At 40.4% G+C, this 20,907-nt stretch overlaps 1 protein-coding gene across 11 annotated transcripts in view; it reads right to left on the reverse strand.

Annotated features, from left to right (window-relative positions):
• Positions 1-20,907, reverse strand: part of MLLT10 (MLLT10 histone lysine methyltransferase DOT1L cofactor) — a 226,063-nt gene that overhangs the window by 179,854 nt on the left and 25,302 nt on the right. Inside the window, exon 1 of one of the 11 annotated variants that reach the window (XM_036345300.1) lies at positions 6,512-6,561. The exons of the other annotated variants lie outside the window; for them this stretch is intronic. Coding sequence (XP_036201193.1) covers positions 6,512-6,517 — 6 coding nt within the window. The 5' untranslated portion in view covers positions 6,518-6,561. Of the gene's footprint in view, positions 1-6,511; positions 6,562-20,907 lie in introns of those variants that run through there. 11 annotated transcript variants of the gene reach the window in all.

The raw sequence follows: 20,907 nt of genomic DNA on the forward strand, positions 1-20,907 counted from the left end.
ACAGGATTACTAAAGGGATGCTAAGAAACTAATACAAAGAGAAATAACTTTACAAAAGTTATGTTAAAACTTCTTATCTACATGTAAAAGAATTAAGTTGAACTCTTTATTCATTATACATATATATATAAATATATATATATATCCTATCTAATAATAGAGAAACATGGTAATTAGCTGTACATCCGCTACCCTTCCCATTGGCTAACCAGGGCGATATGCAAATTAACTGCCAACCAAGATGGCGGTTAATTTGCATATACTGGCTCTGAGCGAAGACTGAAGACAACATGGAAGCCAAGGGCTATAGAAGGGAGCAAAGTAGAGGCCACGGACACAGTAAAGGAGCCAAGGCTGCAGAGGCAGGAGGCGGGAGGGGAAACCCAGCCACAGGGGCTGGGAGTGGGAGGAGAAACCAGGCAGCAGCGGCTGGGTGCGGGTTGGGCAAGCCCACAAAGTCTGAGCAGCTGGGGGAGGGTTGGGCATACCTACCCAGCCACAGTGGCTGGGGCGGATTGGAAAAACCCAGCAGCAGCGGCTGGGGGAGGGTTGGGCAAACCCATCAAGCTGGAGCGGCTGGGGGCGGGTTGGACAAACCCACCAAGATGGAGCAGCTGGGGACGGGTTGGGAAAACCCACCAAGACTGAGCAGCTGGGGGCAGATGGAAAAACCCAGCAGCAGCGGCTGGGGTGGGTTGGGCAAACCCAGCAGCAGTGGCTGTGGGCAGGTTGGGCAAACCCACCTGCTGCAGCGGCTGGGGGCGGGTTGGGAAAACCCACCCAGCTGGAGTGGCTGGGGGTGGGTCCGGCAAACCCACCAAGCTGGAGTGGCTGGGGATGGGAGCATCAAAAGCCCACCTTAGTGGGTTTTGCTCCCTTCTCTGCTTTGCTCCAGCCATAGTAAGCCCTATTCTTGCAGGAATCTTCCTGCAACGAACGGGCCTCTAGTATATATATGTCTAAATGACCATTATGACAGAACAACGGGTCGACCAGTTGCTATGACGGCACACTGACCACCAGGGGGCAGATGCTCAATGCAGTCCATTCCTTCCACACCAGGCCCAGCAACTGTCGCCTCCTCTCCCAACCTCACCGGGGCCTTTGGGCCCCGGGCTGGGACAGGGAACCAGAGGTGAGTAGCAGCAGACGCGGCCCCTTTCCCAGGGGGGCTGAGGGCTGGCTCCCTCCTTGGGGCTGGCGGCGGCCAACCTCCTGTACCGTCTTCTCCCCCCGGCTGGCAGGCCCCAATAGTCCTAGCCCAGATCAACCCTGATCGCCAGCCAGGCCTAGGGGCCCCAACCATGCACGAATTCGTGCACCAGGTCTCTAGTTATATTAGTAAAAAGGCTATAGTATATTTACACCTTGGAATACTATGCAGCAATAAAAATGAAGGATTTCTTCTTACGCTTTGAGACAGCATGGAGGGACCTGGAGAGTATTATGCTAAGCGAAATAAGCCAGTCACAGAATGACAAGTTTCACATAATCTCACTCACATGTGGAAACTAATGAACAAAATAAGCTGATGAACAGTAGAGATCCAGAGATACAGAAGCATGGAACAAGACTATTGAATCTCAGAGGGAAGGCCAAGGTGGATGGGTGGGTGGGAAGAGATCAACCAAAGAACTTATTTGCATGTGTATATATATATATATATATATATATATATATATATATATATATATATATATATACATAACCCATGAACACAGACAACAGTGTAGTAGAAGGCCTGGGGTGGAGGGTTGGGTATGGGCCAGAAGGAACCAAGGGGGGGGGGGAAAGGGGACATATGTAATACTTTCAACAATAAAGATTTAAAGATTTAAAAAAATGTTTAAATATATCCTGTTGGCAAGGATATGGAGAAATTAGACCCCCTCATATATTGCTGGTGGGATAGCTGCATTGGCAGTTCATCAAATGGTTATCACAAGCTTGATCAAAAACTCTAAACCCAAAAGAATTAAAAACAGATTTATACGTAAAAGGTTGTACACAAATGGTCATAACAGATTTATTCATAACAGCCAAAATGTAGATACAACCTAAATATCCATCAATTAATTAATGAGAATATAAAATGTGGTATATCCATACAAGGGAATGTTGTTTGGCAATAAAAAGAAATAAAGTTCTAATACATGCTACAACATAAGTGAACCCTAAACACGTTAAGAGAAAAAAAGGCATTCACAAAATACCAAGTATTGTACGATTCCATTTATATGAAATGTCCAGAACAGAGACAAAAAGTAGACTCATGGTTTCCAGGGACTGGAGAGGCTGGGTAATGGATAGTGGGTGCTAATGGGCACAGAGCTTTTTCTGAGGTGATGAAAATATTCTTAAATTGATTATAGTAATGATTGTACAATTCTGTGAATATACTAAAAAACAATGAATTGTACCCTTTAAAAGGCTGAATTATGGACACAGAGCTTTTTCTGAGGTAATGAAAATATTCTAAAACTGATTATGATAATGGTTTCACAATTTTGTAAATATACTAAAAAACACTGAATTGTACACTATATGTGAGAATTTTATCATTAAAACTGTTTTTAAAAATATATATTTTATTGATTTTTTACATAGAGGAAGGGAGACGGATAGAGATTTAGAAACATCGATGAGACAGAAACATCGATCAGCTGCCTCCTGCACACTCCCTACTGGGGATGTGCCCGCAACCAAGGTACATGCCCTTGATCTGAATCGAACCTGGGACCCTTCAGTCCGCAGGCCAACGCTCTATCCACTGAGCCAAACTGGTTAGGGCAGTGGTCGGCAAACCGCGACTCGCGAGCCACATGCGGCTCTTTGGCCCCTTGAGTGTGGCTCTTCCACAAAATACCACGTGCGGGCGTGCACGTACAGTGCGATTGAAACTTCGTGGCCCATGTGCAGAAGTCGGTTTTCGGAAAGGAGATAGATGAAACAAGTATACAAGACGAGTGTGGATGGGAGAGTTGAAAGGGGTCGACCTCAGTGAACGTACCTCAATCAGATTGAGGACGTTTTTAGCAAAGGCCAGCTTAGGAGTACCCTAATTAATAAACAATGTACCTACCTATATAGTTTAAGTTTAAAAAATTTGGCTCTCAAAAGAAATGTCAATCGTTGTACTATTGATATTTGGCTCTGTTGACTAATGAGTTTGCCGATCACTGGGTTAGGACATTAAAACTGTTTTTAATACTAATTTTCAAATATATTTTTAAAAAACCAGACAAACAGAAAAAAACCTACTAAAATGGTAGGCCTAAATCCAAGCATGTAATGGCATCAAATGTTGAGACTCATAAGCATCAAATAATGAGGACATAAATATGTACCACATAACAATGATTCAAAATAGGTTACGCAAAACTGTCACAAATAAAGGGATAAATACACAATTCCACAAACATAGTATAGTATGTTAACATTTCTCTCTTGGTAATTAACAAAACTAGATTTTAAAAAATCAATAAATAGCCCCAGCTGGTTTGGCTCAGTGGAAAAAGCGTAGTAGGCCTGTGGACTGAAGTGTCCTGAGTTCGAATCCGGTCAAGGGCACATGCCCTGGTTGAGGGTGCGATCCCCAGTAGGGGGCATCCAGAAGGCAGCCAATCGATGATTCTCTCTCATCATGGATGTTTCTATCTATCTACCCCTTCCTTTCTGAAATCAATAAAAATATTAAACACACACACACAAATAACCAATATAAGGAATAAAGAAGGAATTATCACTATAGAACCAACAGATATTAAAAGGACAAAAGATTATTAATAATTTTACACTAATAAACAACTTGGATGAAATGGAAAACTTCCCTGACAAATACAACTTACCAAAATTGATAAGATGAAACAAATACTTAAAGAAACCTTTATATTGAATTCATTATCAAAATCCTTCCTCAAAATAGAACCCTAGACTCAGATTTTTCACTGGTAAATTCCTTCATATCACCAAAGAAGAAATAGCATCACTTTCAGAAAACAAATACTTTCAAAAAACAGAGACTAATTCCAAAATCATTTTCAAAGTTTAGCATGAATATAATATTAATGAATATACCAATAATACTAAAACCTGAAACTACAAAAACAATTGCAGACTAACATTCCTCATGTACATAAATGCAAAAATATTTAATAAACTATTGGGAATTTAAATCCAGCAATATATAAAAAGGGTAATACACTGTAACCAAGTAAAGTTTATCCCAGAAATACTAGATTGTTATAACATTTGAAAATAAAAACAATGAAATTTACCATATTTATTTTTTTAAATATATAATCATCTCAACAGATGAAGAAAAAGCATTTGACAAAAAATATCCATTCAGGCCCTGGCTGGTAGCTCAGGTGATTAGAGCATTATCCCAATATGCCAAGTTTGTGAGTTCAATTCCCAGTCAGGGCTCATACAAGAATCAATCATTGAATGCATAAATAAGTGAAACAACAAATTGATGTCTCTCTCTCTCACACTCTCACTCTTTCTCTAAAACAAACTAACAAAAAACTCATTAAAAAAAATAATAAATATATATATATATATATATATATATATATATATATATATATCCCTAGCCAATTTGGCTCAATGGATAGAGCGTCATCGGCATGTAGACTGAAGGGTCTCGGATTTAATTCTGGTCAAGGGCACATTGCCCGGGTTATGGGCTTGATCCCTAATGGGACGTGCAGCAGGCAGCTGATCAATGATTCTCTCTCATCATTATGTTTCTATCTCTCCCTCTTTCTTCCTCTCTGAAACCAATAAAAATATATTTTTAAAAATATATATACATATATAAATACATATATGTGTGTGTGTGTGTATGTATGTATGTAAACATACACACACACATACACACACATATATATAAACCCAACTATAAACTGCCAGAAAACTAGGAATAAATCTTACTCAACCGGTATATTAATCATATCTTTTCATTTTGATATTTGATACTTTGGGGCCTGCAGATGAGGAACTGCCCCTCCCTCTGAAGACTGGCTAATTCCTGGAGACAGCAAACAAACTCCCCAGCTAACTTTCATATATAGAGTGTCCCCCCAAAAAATGTATACATACACCTTAAATAATTATAAAGGCAGTATTTATGAAAATACATTTCATTTTTAAAATTGAGCTATCAGCTGTTAAAGTATGTATACAGTTTTTTGGAACAACCTTATATGCAAAACAACCAATCCAGAGCCCATACCCCCAACCATCTTTATTTTATACTCCAGCCACTATATTTCCCTGCCCTGATCACCACAGGGCTAGGTACCAGACAACTAGGCAAAGTCCCTATGCCCCAGAGTCCTTGAAATTATTCGAGCTAGATAATCCTAAACCTGATGACCATTCCTTGACTATTTCTTCCCACAAAAACCAAAATAAAGGTTCCTGCCTTTACTTTTTCCCTTTTGTTCCTTCTGCCTAACTAACCCATATGGCTTCCTTGGTGTAACTCCTCCTCTAGGGATCTTTGAATATAACAAACTATCTTTTCAATGGCAGTCCTTCTGATTCTTAATAATAATGAAATCAATATTTAAAACAAACTGGTAACAATCATCAGTAAAAAGCCTACAGCTGACATCATAATTAATGGTACAAAACTGAATGCTCCCCCCAATGAATGAGAACAAGATTTAAGTATATGTAATAAAGGAAGAAATTTTTAAAAAAAAAATACAAATTGGAAAGAGGTAAAGTTTTATGACATTATCATGTACTAGAAAAAGCTAAGTTATCACCAAAAATCTCACAGAATTAATGTAAGTATGGTTGTATGACACAGGTCAATATACATAAGTCAATTCTACTGCCATATACTAAGAACAAATAATTAAAAACTGAATTCTTTAAAACCACTTACACAATCACATAAAATATTGAAAAATAAAAAGACATATAAGGCCAAAGATTAAAAACCACAAAATAATGCTTGGAAAAAAAGCAAAGATAACCTAAATAAATGGCGATCCATACCATGCTAGTAAATAGGAAGATTCAACATTGTTAACATGTCAATTCTCCTCAAAAAGATCTATAGGTTCAAAGCAATTGTAATCATAATCACATCAGCCTTTCTGGAAATGGAAAAACTAATATTAAAATTTATATGGAAGTACTAAGGACTTAGAATATGCAAAGCAATCTTGAAAAGATGAAAAGTGTTGAAGGATTTGCAAATCTGACTAAAAGACTTCCTAAACAGTTAAAAATAATCAAAATAATGTGGTAAATGATATAAGGATAGACAAACAGATCAAAGAAACAGAATAAAGATTCCTAAAATAGAGCTCACTTATGCAGCCATGTTATGTTTTACCAAAGCAATCCAATTAGAAAAGGAGAGTTGCAGAAACAATTGGATAGTCATTCTCAAAAAATAAAATCTATAAAACTTAATTTGAGATGCATCACAGACCTAAATATAAATTAGCAAAAAACAAAAAGTTTTTGAGGAAACAAAGGAAATTACCTTCATGACTTCAGGGTTAGCCAAAAGTGTCTTAGCTCACAGTAAGCAATAACTATAAAAGAAAAAACTGATAAATTAGACTTAAATATTTCTGCTCATTAAAAGCCATAGTTAAGAAAATAGGAAACCACAGACTTGAAGAAAGTACTTACAAAATATTTATCTAACAAAACACTGGCATATCCAGGACATATAAGAATTTCTCCAACTCAAAAAGAAAAAAAAAAAAGACAAACAAAGAAGAAAGAAAGAAAAAGAGAGAAAGAAGGAAAAGGGCTAAAGGTTTGAACAAATTCTTCATACGAGAAAACACATGAATGATCAATAAGCAAATAAAATGTACTCAATATCACTAGTCATTAAAAAATGCAAAATAAAACCAGTTCTAGTCAAGATGGGAGTAAAAGGGACCAGATTTAGCCTTCTGTATGAAGTAATAAAAACCTAACAAAATGTGTGAAAAATTAGCACTAAAGTTTTTAGACAACAAATAATGAAAGACAGTGATTCCTAGGAGACAAGAAACAAATGACATGAGCCATACATTTGCCAGCTTACTGCCTTGAGAGTTTCCAGGCGGTGGAACAGGGAGAAGAAACCCAGGCAGGGCCTGTCTCCCCAAGGTGTGGAAATGGAGCTGCGAGTCCAAGGAAGCCAAGGTGGCTAGACCTCACAAGGGAGACCAGCACTGAGTAGAGAGCTGAGGAGAGAGAGAAAAATGAAGAGATCTACAGAGGCTGATCCTAGAATATGTTGAGTAACTAACTAATCAGCCATGCATGTGAGAGACCTATTCAAGTCTAGGGAGAGAACCACCAAAAGGTTTAGAAGTAATAGCACCCAGAATTCATACAAGGATGCAGATAATGCTTGTTCCCAAAAGCCAGAATGCAAAACCTAGTAATTCATATCACATCAGAGTACTAAGAAGGGTAATGCCTCAGGAGGAGGGAAAATTTAACCCTAAACATAGCTCTGGTCTGTCAAACAAAACAAAAACAAAACCTAAAAGGAACAAACTATTTTTCAGTAAATTAACCATGTCATAGAACAAAGTCAAAAAATATTTTTAGGCATACAAAAACAGAGAACCAAACAAGGTAAAATTCATAATGACTAAAAGTCAATAAAGACATACCCAGATACAGGAAATTATACCCCTAATGAAACAAAAATCAACCAATCCTAAAATAACATAAATAGAATTATTACCCAAGTCCTTTTTTAAAAATATATTTTTGATTTCAGAGAGGAAGGGAGAGATAGGAACATCAATGATGAGAGAGTCATCGATCAGCTGCCTCTAGCATGCCCAGCACTGGGGATCAAGCCCGCAACCCAGGCATGTGCCCTGAACGAGAATCAAACTGTGACCTCCTGGTTCACAGGTCAATGCTCAACCACTGAGCCATGCCAGCCAGGCACCCAAGTCCTTTAAAACAATTATTATAAATACATTCCATATGTTTAAGAAACTAGAGGAAACATTAAACATGTTAAGTAAATACATTCAAGAATAAAAAAAAAATTGGACATTTAGAGATGAAAACATACTGTATGAGATTTACAGCACATGAAACCAAGTAATAGTTACTAACTAAAATGAAACCCAGAGGGAAAAATACCTTAAAAAAGGAATAAAGCATAAGTTAGCTGTGAGATATCTTCAAGAGGCCAAAATACTTGTAATTGGAGCCACAGGAGATAAATACAGAAAACGAAAGTCTGAAGAAATAATGCCAACAATTTGCCATATTTAATGATAATTATCAACAAAGAACAAAGTACTCTTTAAATAAACAGTAAGCAACAGAACCATGAAACTATGTAAAGCACACTATATCATGATCAAATTACCTAAAACCAAATAAAGCAAAAATCTTTAAAAAGCAGCCAGAGAAAAAGGTCCTATTACGTACTGCAAAATCAAAAGAAAATTGAAATGATTATATTAATTTCATGTAAAGTAGATTTGAAAATCAAAAAATTATCAAAAAAGAGGGCCATTTCACAAAGATAAAGGGTTTAACTCATTAAGATGATAGAAAAATCCTCAACATTTACTCACTATTTGAATAAGAGTTTCAAAATGCATAAAGTAAAAATAACTACAAGAAATTTAAACATCCACAATTACATTTAGAGATTTCAAAAGAACTCTCTCAATAGCTGATAGAACCAGTAGACAGAAAATCAGTGATGATACAGATCCTTGAACAATATTATCTACCAGAATATCCACAACCAAATTGACATGAAGTAACATTTATAGAACACTCTACACAAACTAGAATACACATTCTGTTCAAGGACAAATGAAACACTCACCAAGAGATCATAATCAGGCCATGAAACAACTCAATAAATTTTTAAGTTTTGGGTCATACATACAAAAATTTTCTCTGACCAATTTTAGAAATCAGTGTAAAATCCCTAAATATTTAGAATCTAAATATACTAAAGTAAGCAATGGATCAAAGAAGAAATTAAAAAAGGAAATAAAAAAGAATTTAAATAAATAAAAGTAAAACCGAAATTTGTGGAAGAAAATTAAAGCAATAATTGAGGGAGAAATTTATAGCACTAAATGCCTATATTAGAACTCAAATCAGTGACTTCATCTTGTACCTTAAGAAACTAGAAGAGGTTTAGCTCAGTGGTTGAGCATCAACCCATGCAACAGTAGGTCATGGTTCGATTCCCAGTTGAGGAACATGCCCGGGCTGAGGACTTGATCCCAGTAGGGAGTGTGCAGGAGGCAGCCAGGGGGAAAAAAAAAGATCAGAGCAGAAAATAATGAGATATAAAACAGAAAAATACTACGAACTCAATGAAATCAAAGGCTAGACTTCATTTCTGAAAGGATGGAGTAGATAAACTTTTTCCTATTCCTAAATACAAACAAAAACTGTGAACATCCTACATAATAAAGAGCTAATATGCAAATAGTCATCATGCCCTCACACTATCACAATCCATCACCAGGAGGCTGTGCGCACAGTGGGCGTGCGCAGTGAGGTGTGCGTGGGTGGGCGGGGACTTGATGCTGTGTGCGTGGTGCATTGGCGGGTCCCGGCAGCTCCACGCGGCGATGCTGGGGGTCCCGCAGCTCCATGTGGCACGGAGGCGGGACCCCTAGCTCCAGCCTACCTCTTTAGGGCAACCCATCGAGGAGCCCCAGGTGGGTGGGCGGGGCCTACCTCTTTGGGGCGATAGATTGCGGGGCTCCCGAACTGTGGGAGGGAACAGGCCAGGCTGGGGAAGCCCACCCCACCATCCCAAGTGCACGAATTTCATGCACCAGGCCTCTAGTTATAAATAAAACAAATATGTTTTAAAAGGTGGTTAAGAAGGCAAATTAGATAGAGACCACAGGACCCAAGGAACAACAGAGCAGTGAGTTCCCTGAGTTTTCTTTTTACCTAAGATATCCCATTCTTGAAATGGAAGAAGTCAATACCTCAAAACCACCAACAAATACAGACCCCTCCAAAAAAAGCCTCTCTCTCTCTATAAGAAACTGGGTAGGGGGAATATTAGTTAGAAAGAACACTTTTTTAAACAGCAACAGCTCCACATCACACACAAAAATTCCCACTATCTATGCCTTCAGTGGTTGAGTGGGGAACCTAGACATTCACCCACATGAGACTATGAGTCATCCCAAAACTGCTACTGGGGTAGTGTAAAAACAGGTTAAGTAGGGAATCAGAACTTTCATGCTTACTGGCTTGTTATGAGAACTTCCCCCTCTGGTGTCAATGGAGACAAAATGGGAAGTCTGAACGTCCATCTCCATCCAGCAGTAAAGAGGGAACCCACCACAATGTGTCTCCACGGGTGTGGTGTCAGAGAGGGACTAACAAGAAGTCAGGACTTTCACCAACACACAGTGGTAAATGGGGCCACATCCTTTGAGATCAGATAGGAAACCATAACTCCCAAGTCTACTCAGCAATAACAAGCAGCTTCCCTCAAATGTCAACAGAGGCCAAGTAGGGCACTTGAAATTCATCCCCTACCTGGCATAAGGAGATAGCACCCGTACTCTTCCCTTGTAAGACAAATGTCAGGGAAAGCGAACTAAAACAGCTTTATATAAGATGCAAAGTCACAAAAATGTTCAGGTTTCAAAAAAACATTTGTCATACCAAGAACTCAGAAGATCTCGAACTGAACTGAAAAAGACACTCAGATGCCAACACTGAGATATTTGTAATTTTAACTTCTGACAGAGATATCAGAATTATCTGAAGATTTTAAAGCAGCCATTATAAAAATGAGGAAACAAGAGAAATGAAAAACAGAAAGCCTCAACAACAAAAAATTGAGGGCATAAAGAAAACAAATGGAAATTTTAGAACTGAAAAGTACAATAAGCAAAATAAACAGCTCAATGGATGACCTCAATAGCAGTATAAAGGAGATTAAAAGAATCAGTGAACCAGAAGACATAATGAAAGTTACCTAATGTGCCCTAGCTGGTTTGGCTCAGTGGATAGAGTATCAGCCTGAGAACTGAAGGGTCCCAGGTTTGATTCTGGTCAAATGCCTGGGTTGTGGGCTCAATCCCCAGTAGGGGACGTGCAGGAAACAGCCGACCCATGATTCTCTCTCACCATTGATGTTCCTATCGCTACCTCTCCCTTCCTCTCTGAAATCAATAAAAAAAATCTTAAAAAAAAAAAGATGAGCCGAAACCGGTTTGGCTCAGTGGACAGAGCGTCAGCCTGTGGACTGAAAGGTCCCAGGTTCGATTCCAGTCAAGGGCATGTACCTTGGTTGCGGGCACATCCCCAGTAGGAGGTGTGCAAGAGGCAGCTGATCGATGTTTCTCTCTCTCATCGATGTTTCTAACTCTCTATCCCTCTCCCTTCCTCTCTGTAAAAAAACCAATAAAATATATTAAAAAAAAAAAAAGATGAAAGTTACCTAATGTAACTTTCAGAGAGAAAATAGACTGAATAAAAATAAACAGAGTCTCACAGATCTTTGGGACCCTAACAAAAAAAGCAGCCATCCTTTTTAGTCATCAGTGTCCCAAAAAGGAGAGGAGAAATAAGGTAAGACTGGAAAAGTGCTCAAATAAATAACAGCTGAAAAATTCCCAAATTTGGCAAGACAAAACTAGATTCAAGAACAATAGAACAAAACAGAAAACCCAGAAAAATAGTCAAAAATTCCCAGCTGTATAAAGCTGCCAGAGAAATTTTTTCAGCAAATGGCATTGAGCATTTGGGGACACCCACAGGAGAAAAGAACCCACAAAAACCCTTCACCTGAGTTTCACACCTTATACAAATATGATCTCAAAATGTATCACAAGTTTAAATGTATAGCATAAAACTATAAAACTTTTAAAAGAAAACAGGAAATTTGGTGGAATTTAGAGTTAGAAAAAGTTATTAGATGTTACAACAAAAGCATATACCATAAAAAGAAAAATTCATAAACTGAACTTCAACAAAATTAAAGCCTGTATAAAAAAGCCCATTAGGAGGAAAAACACAAGTTCCAGCACTGGAAAAAAAATAAAGAGCAAATCACAGACTTGACAAAGCACTCATATCTACAATATATAAGAACTGTCAAGCTCTACAGCAGTGGTTCTCAACCTTCCTAATGCCGTGACCCTTTAATCCAGTTCCTCATGTTGTGGTGACCCCCAATTTCATTGTTACAAATTGAACATAATTAAAGCATAGTGATTAATCACAAAAACAATATGTAATTATATATGTGTTTTCTGATGGTCTTAAGCAACCCCTGTGAAAGGGTCGTTTGACCCCCAAAGGGGTCTCAACCCATAGGTTGAGAACCGCTGCTCTACAGCAAAAAAAAAAGGAAATGATGGCAAAATCACTATTTGAGGAGCAAAGGTTCCTTTGTTTATTACATAAACAAAGGAACCACTAATGCACCAGAAGATTGAAGAAGGAACAAAGAGTATGGGGACAGTAAGGGTAGCAAGGACTGATGAGGATTCATTCTTTACCCTAGGCCCAAGGGAGAGAAGAAGGCCTATGTTTCACTGGCTCTGTCTATGATGCTTTTGAATGTTACCAATAAAATTGGAATATCTAAAATAAACTGAGTCCAGCAAGCTAATTCAAAATATATGTTTTCAACCCTGGCTGGTTTGGCTCAGTGGATAGACAGCCTGCAGAATGAAGGATTCGATTCCGGTCAAAGGCACATGCCTGGGTTGCAGGCTTGATCCCCAGTAGGGGGCGTGCAGGAGGCAGCCAATCAATGATTCTCTCTCATCATTGATGTTTCTATCTCTCTTTCCCTCTCCCTTCCTCTGAAATCAATAAAGATATATTTAAATATATATATATTTTTTTTTTCTAAACAAATAAACAGGTAAACAAGCAAGCAAAAAGCAAGTCAGAAAATATGCAAAAGTGCCATGGCCGGTGTAGCTCAGTTGGTTGGGCAATGTCCTGGGCACTGAAAGAAAGGTTGCTGGCTTGATTCCCGGTCAGGGCACATGCCCAGGTCTCAGGTTCAATCTCCAGGAGAGGGCATGTAGGAGGCAGTCGAACAATGCTTCACTCTCACACGCATGTTTCTCTCCCTCTCTCTTCCTCTCTCTCTGAATATCTTCTTTTTTTTTTAATAGGCAAAAGTTGCCCTAGCCCAGTGGTCGGCAAACTGCGGCTCGGCAAACTGCGGCTCGGCAAACTGCGGCTCGGCAAACCGCGGCTCGCAAGCCACATGCAGCTCTTTGGCCTCCTGAGTATGGCTCTTCCACAAAATACCGGCTCTTCCACAAAATACCGACTTCTGCACATGGGCCACGAAGTTTCAATTGCACTGTACATGCACTCCCGCACGTGGTATTTTGTGGAAGAGCCACACTCAAGGGGCTAAAGAGCCGCATGTGGCTCACGAGCCAAGGTTTGCCAACCACAGCCCTAGCCGGTTTGGCTCAATGGATAGAGCGTCAGCCTGAGGACTGAAGGTTCCCAGGTTTGATTCCGGTCAGGAGCACATGCCCGGGTTGTGGGCTCAATCCTCAGTGTGAGGCGTGCAAGAGGCAGCCAATCAATGATTCCCTCTCATCATTGATGTTTCTCTCTCTCTCTCTCTCTCTCTCTCTCTCTCTCTCTCTCTCTCTGAAATCAATGAAAATATTTAAAAAACAAAAAGCTTCATTAAAAAAAAATAAAGAAAAAATATCCTCAGGTGAGGATTAAAAGAAAAAAGAAAGATAGCAAATAAGCACATCATCAGCCATTAGGTAAATGCAAATTAAAACCACATATGACAGCACTACACATCCATTAAAATTCTATAAAATAAAAGGCTAATACGCAAATTGTCCCCTCGGGAGTTCAATCACTCACTATGACGTGCACTGACCACCAGGGGGCAGCGTGGCACAAAGGAAGGCCCCAATTGGCCCTGATTGCCGGCCAGGCTTAGGGACCCTACCCGTGCATGAATTTCGTGCACCAGGCCTCTAGTTACTAAATAAAAAAATAGTTACAAAGTCACATGCTGGCAATGATTGCTCACAGATTTCTGATGGAAATGTAAAATGGTACACTCACTCTGGACAAAACCTTGGCAATTTTTTTTATTTTATTTTATTGATTTTAGAGAGAGGAAGGGGAAGGAAGTACAGACAGAGGGAGGGGGAGAGAAAAAGAAACATCCATCGGTTACCTCCTGCATGCACCCAATCCAGGACGGAAATGGCAACACAGGTATGTATTCAGACAGGGAATCAAACCTTGAATCACACCATCCAGGGCACTTTGGCAATCTCTTTTAAAAAAAACAAAGACTAAACATGCAGCTACCATACAACTCAGCAACTGTGTAACTGGATATGCATCCCAGACAAATGAAGACCTATTTTCACACAAAAACCTGCACATGAATGTTTATAACAGTGTTATCATAATAGCCACCAACTAGAAGTACCCTGAGGTATCTTTCAGCAGATGAATGGTTAAACAAACTGTGGTTTGTTCCTTAGTGTTCTACTCATAGCAAAGAACACTAAGGAATAAAAAGGAACAAACCATTAATATATTCAACCACTAGGATGAATCACCAGAGAATTATGCTGAGCAAAAAAACCCAATCCCCCAAAGTTATTATGTTCCATGATTCCATTTATATAACATCCTTGAAATAACAAAATTACAAAACTGGATAATATATTAGTGGTTACCAAGGACTAAGCCTGGTGGCAGTAAAGAATCAGATGTGGCTATAAAAAGGGCACCTGAAGGATCCTTGTGGTGATGGAATTATTCTGTTAACTATATTAATTTCAATATCCTGGTGGTGATACTGGCCTATAGTTCTTCAAGATGTTAGCATTGGGGAAACTGGGTAAAAGGAAGATAATGTCTTTGTATTATTTATTACAACGGCATGTCTCTACATTTGACTCAAAAGGTTTAGTATTGCCGAAACCGGTTTGGCTCAGTGGATAGAGCGTCGGCCTGCAGACTGAAAGGTCCCAGGTTCGATTCCGGTCAAGGGCATGTACCTGGGTTGCGGGCACATCCCCAGTAGGAGATGTGCAGGAGGCAGCTGATCGATGTTTCTCTCTCATCAATGTTTCTAACTCTCTATCTCTCTCCTTTCCTCTCTGTAAAAAATCAATAAAAATATATTTAAAAAAAAAAAAAAGGTTTAGTATTAAAATAATTGCATAGTGCTCCCTCCCATCACACCCACACCCTTTCCCCTCCACCTCTTTTCCCCCTCTAGGCAAGATACCTTTACTTTCCTACCTTCATGGGCCTTTCCTATGCTTCTATATTTTGTTTTCTGAGCCTATTTTTTCTACCACTCACTTCTTCTACCTCTGTGACTTTCTTTTCTTTTTAAATATATTTTTATTGATTTCACAATGGAAGGGAGAGGGAGAGAGAGATAGAAACATCAATGATGAGAGAGAATCATAGATCGGCTGCCTCCTGCACTACCCCCTACTGGGGATCAAGGCTGAAACCCAGGCATGTGCCCTGACCAGGAATCCAACGGTGATCGCCTGCTTCGTAGGTCGACGCTCAAACACTGAGCCATACCAGCCAGGCTACCTCTGTGACTTTCTAAATAAACTTCCCTTATTAAAAAAAAGGAAAGAAAGGAAGGCAAGGAAGGAAAGGAAGGGAGGGAGGGAGGGCGGGAGGGCGGGAGGGAGGGAGGGAAGGAAGGAAAGTTAGGAAGGAAGGAAGGAAGGAAGGAAGGAAGGAAGGAAGGAAGGAAGGAAGGAAGGAAGGAAGGACAGAGACATTTGATCCACACCAAAATGTCTTTGAAATTGGTCCTCAGGGGGAGAACCAAGATAGTGGCATAGGTAAACTCTGGTACTCGCCGACTCACACAGCCACATCAAAATTACAACTAAAATACAAAAAAAAACATCATTCAGAACCTCCTGAATGTGGCTGAATGGAAATACTACAACTAGAGAAGATAAGTACATTGAGACTGATAGGAGGGGCAGAACAGGCTGGTCTGAAACCCATGTGTGGACTGTTTTTAATCAGGAGGGATATCTTGGCTACAGAGGCCTTCCCTGGGAAGCAAGGGGTCCCAGCCCCACACCAGACCCCCAGTATAGGGTTCCAGAACTGAGAAATCTCTATAAGTTCAGGCTGTAAAAAATAGTGGCAATTGTGGATGAGTGACACACAGGCTGCCGGAGACCAAGCAGATCCTCCCAAAGGGCCGGTGTACAGACTTACATGGTCCTGCACCCGCTGAGCTCCAGCATCAGGAGACCCAGGGACATACGGTGAAGAACTGGATTATCTGGCATCAGGGTAGGAACTCAGAGTAAGCTTTCTGCCAAATGGGGGTGCTCACAGGTGGCATTGTTTCTGTGTTGACAACCAGCCCATCTCGTACTAAGACCTCCCCTATTCCAGGGTTGATTGGCAGCCATGTCTGAGTTTCCATCAGCCTGGCTAACATTGTTCACTCCACCGTGGTGATTCCCTGAGAACCCACCCCATCCTATTTGCAGCTAGACCCAAGCTGTTTCTATTGGCTTTTCCATATGAATGGCCTGTCCCAGCGCAGTCTTCAGACTTTTCTAAAATCTCTCAAACAAGCAGCAATAAGAGGCCCAAGACCTGTCACTAGCACCAGCCTACCTAGTCTCAAAGCTGGGCCTTGGCCTTACCGGTTTGGCTCAGCGGATAGAGTGTCGGCCTGCGGACTCAAGGGTCCCAGGTTCGATTCCGGTCAGGGGCATGTACCTTGGTTGCGGGCACATCTCCAGTGGGGGGTGTGCGGGAGGCAGCTGATCGATGTTTCTTTCTCATCGATGTTTCTAACTCTCTATCCCTCTCCCCTCCTCTCTGTAAAAAATCAATAATATATATTTAAAAAAAAAAAAAAAAGCTGGGCCTTGGCTGGGCATTTCCAAGCCCAATACAAATAGCAGGCATCTGCAGATCTCTCTATAGCTCCTACCAGGTGACCCCAGGCAGTGGCCGACTTTGGACATACCAGGAAGCCCCAGAGCCAGAGAACCCAGTGGACACCTTCAGATCATATCAGATTACAACTCTATACATCCACAAGCAACACTCAAGGGACAGACTCAGTGAGCACCAAAGCCCCACTGAAGCAAGTCCTACTCCATAGGGGTGTCTTCCTGCATAGCAGCTCTTCCACTTAGTTGCAGCTGGTCCTCACAGCCAATTGTCCTGGAGGTCAAGTCCTCCTAGTGACGCCAACAGCAATCAAGGCTCAACTACAACAAAACTGTGCATACAGCCCAGAAAGGGGCACACCTAGAGTGCCCAGCTCAGGTAACTGGGGAAGCTGAGACACTGGGCCCTATAGGACACCTACTACACAAGGCCACTCTAGCAATTCCAAGAGACATAGCAGCTCTACCTAATACATAGAAACAAACACAGAGAAGCAGCCAAAATGTAGAGACAAAGAAACATGTCACAAATGAAAGAAACAGAAGCAAGCAAACTACTGGATACAGAATTCAAACCAATGGTTATAAAGTTGCTCAAGGATCTACTGAGAACATCAAGGGACTTAATGAGACTTTCAAGGATCTTAGTGAGAATTTCAAAGACATGAAAAAGGACCAATCAGAAAATAAGCATACATTAACTGAAATAAAGAATAATTTACAGGATTCAACAGTAGAGTAGAGGATTCCAAAAACCAAATCAATGATTTGGAATATGAGGAAGCAAAAACCACCCAACAGAAAAGCAAAAAGAAAAAAGAATCCAAAAATATGAAGACAGTGTAAGGAACCTCTGGGACAACTGCAAGCATACCAAAATTCTCATTATAGGGGTTCCAGAAGGAGAAGAGAGATTCCAAGTTATTGAAAACCTGTTTGAAGAAATAATGACAGAAAACTTCCCCTACCTGGTGGAGAAATAGACTTACAAGTCCAGGATGTGAAGAGTCTCAAACAAGAGGAAGCCAAAAAAACCCACACCAAGACACATCATAATTAAAATACCAATGGCTAAAGACAAAGAGAGAATCTTAAAAGCAGTTAATTACTTACAAAGGAGCACCCATACAACCGTCAGCTGATTTCTCAAAAGAAACTTTACAGGCCAGAAGAGAGTGGCAAGAAATATCCAAAATGATGACTAGCAAGGACCTACAACCAAGATTACTCTACCCAGCAAAGCTATCATTTAGAATTGAAGGTCAGATAAAGAGCTTCACAGACAAGAAAAAGCTAAAGGAGTTCATCACCACCAAACCAGTATTACATGAAAAGTTGAAGGGTATTCTTTAAGAAAAGGAAGAAGAAAAAAAGATTTAAAAAATCAGCAATAAATGGCTATAAAATACATATTTATCAACAACTGAATCTAAAAATCAAAATAAATGAACAAGGTATATATTGAACAAAATAAACTGATGAATAAAATAGAATCAGAGGCATGGAAACATGGAAACATGGAAGACTTACAAATCTCAGAGGGAAGGGGGACCAGGAAGAGATCAACCAAATATCTTATATGCATATACTAACATACATTACCTATGGATACAGACAATAGGGTGGTGAAGGCCAATATGTCCAATGAGGAATTAATAGCCAAAATATGTAAGGGACTCAAACAACTAAACTAAAAACAAATCCAACTGAAAAATGGGCAGAGAACCTGAATAGACATTTCTCCAAAGATGTCACACAAATGGCCAAGAGACACATGAAAAAATAATCAACATCAGTGATCATCAGGAAAATGCAAATCAAAACCACAATGAGATAACATCTCACACCTGTCAGAATGGCTATTATCAAAAAGACAACAAAAAATACGTGTTAGCAAGGATTTGGAGAAAAAGGAACCCTTGTGCAGCCACTATGGAAAATAGCATGAGAGTTCTCAAAAAATTAAAAATAGAAACACCATATGACCTAGCAATCCCACTTCTGGGTATTTATCCAAAGAAATTGAAAACAGTAGTTCAAAAAGATACATGCACCCCTGTGTTCACTTCAGCATTATTTACAATAGCCAAGATACAGATGCAACCTAGATGTCCAACAACGTATGAATAAAGATGTTTTATTATATATATATATATATATATATATATATATATATATATATATATATATCACATCTTTATGTATCATATGTGGTATATATGCAATATATATCATATATACATATATACACCATGGAATATTATTCAGCCATGAAAAGAATGAGATCTTGCCAACTACAACAACATTGATGGACCTATCTATATACAGTGAGTGGCCAGATTATTATGACCACCTGACATTTGTAGGCAAATTAGCTATAATTTCGCACTGAAGTTGCTAGAGGGCCAGACCATTATAAATAGGGAAGCAGGTTGTTTACCATGACAGAAGTGATTTTTTTCAGAAGATATGGGTAAACAACGCGATTTAACAGACTTTGAATGTGGGATATATATGTATACACACACACACACACACACACACACACACACACACACACACATATACACATACACACACACTGGTCAGATTATTATGACCACCTGACGTTTGTAGGCAAATCAGCCGTACACTGCATCGTATATGGGATATGGAAGCTGAAGTCCTGTTTGAACACCTTTGCTGTCTGCAGTTACCAAGATAAAACATTTCCAATTCGGATTAGACAGTTGAGCATCTGAAAAAAGTCATGTGGTCCGATGAATCACATTTCCAGTTACATCATGCAGATGGAGAGGGAGAATTTGGCAGAAACAGCAAGAAAATATGCACCCCAGAGGAGAAACCAAGATGGCGGCATAGGTAAACACCAGAAATTGCTGCCTCCCACAACAAATTCAAAAATACAACTAAAAGACAAAACGGTCATCATCCAGAACCACAGGAAGGCTGGCTGAGTGTAAATTCTACAACTAGAAGGAAAGAGAAAAGCATACAGAGACTCAGAGGAGGTGCGGAAGTGGGGAGGTGCGGAAGTTCGGAGGTACGGAGGCGCACGCGGCAAGGGCTGGCAGCTGAGGACGTAGCTGTCTTTTTGATTCGGGAGGGAGTCACAAGCCCCCGACTGCTCTGAACTCCAGTTCTGGGTGAGTCTCTGGATTGTCTGGCAGCGGGCAGGACTCGGAACTCGAGGGCGGCTTTCTCTCAAAGGTGCTTGCAGCAATTACCGGGACACTGAGGCGCGGGGCCCCTTAGGGAAGGGCTGAGGATCAGCCATAGCTGCTTGCTCCGCCCTATTCATCCCCTGAGACACCGCCCCACCCAAGGTTCGGCAGAGGCTTTTGCATATGAATGTCCTGGCCCTTTGCAATCTGAAAACTACCTAACAAACTGCAGCTGGGCCAGACAGACACAGAACTTCTAAGAGAAGGCCCAAGGCCCCACAGCAGCTTGCACTGCTTCACAGCTGGGCCTCATTGGGGCACCTCCAAACCCCAAACAAGGAAGGGGAATCTGCAAATCTCCTTCTAGCTCCTGCTGGGTAGCTTCAGGCAGAGCCTAAATTAGCACCTCCTTAGAGATCCAAGAGCCAGTGTACCCAGCGGTCAGAATGGGTCCATCCAATTACAACTCCTCAGATCCATAAGGGACATACTCAGGGGGCAGACTCAGTGAGCACCAAAGTCCCACTGAAGCAAGTCTTGCCTCATAAGGGTGTCTTCAGCACAGAAGTTCTCCCACCGTAGACACAGCTGATTCTCACAGCCAATTGGCCTGGAGGTCAATTCCTCCCAGTGATACCTACAACAATCAAGGCATAACTACAACAAGACTGTGCACAAAGCCCACAAAGGGGTGCACCAAGAGTGTCCACCTCAGGTAATTGGGGAGGCTGAGCCACTGGGCCCTATAGGACACCTAGCACACAAAGCCACTCGACCAACACAGGGAAGCATAAAAAATGCAGAGACAAAGAAACCAG

This window comes from Myotis myotis, unplaced genomic scaffold (assembly GCF_014108235.1).
Source record: "Myotis myotis isolate mMyoMyo1 unplaced genomic scaffold, mMyoMyo1.p scaffold_m19_p_1, whole genome shotgun sequence".
Classification (NCBI taxonomy): Eukaryota; Metazoa; Chordata; class Mammalia; order Chiroptera; family Vespertilionidae; genus Myotis; species Myotis myotis.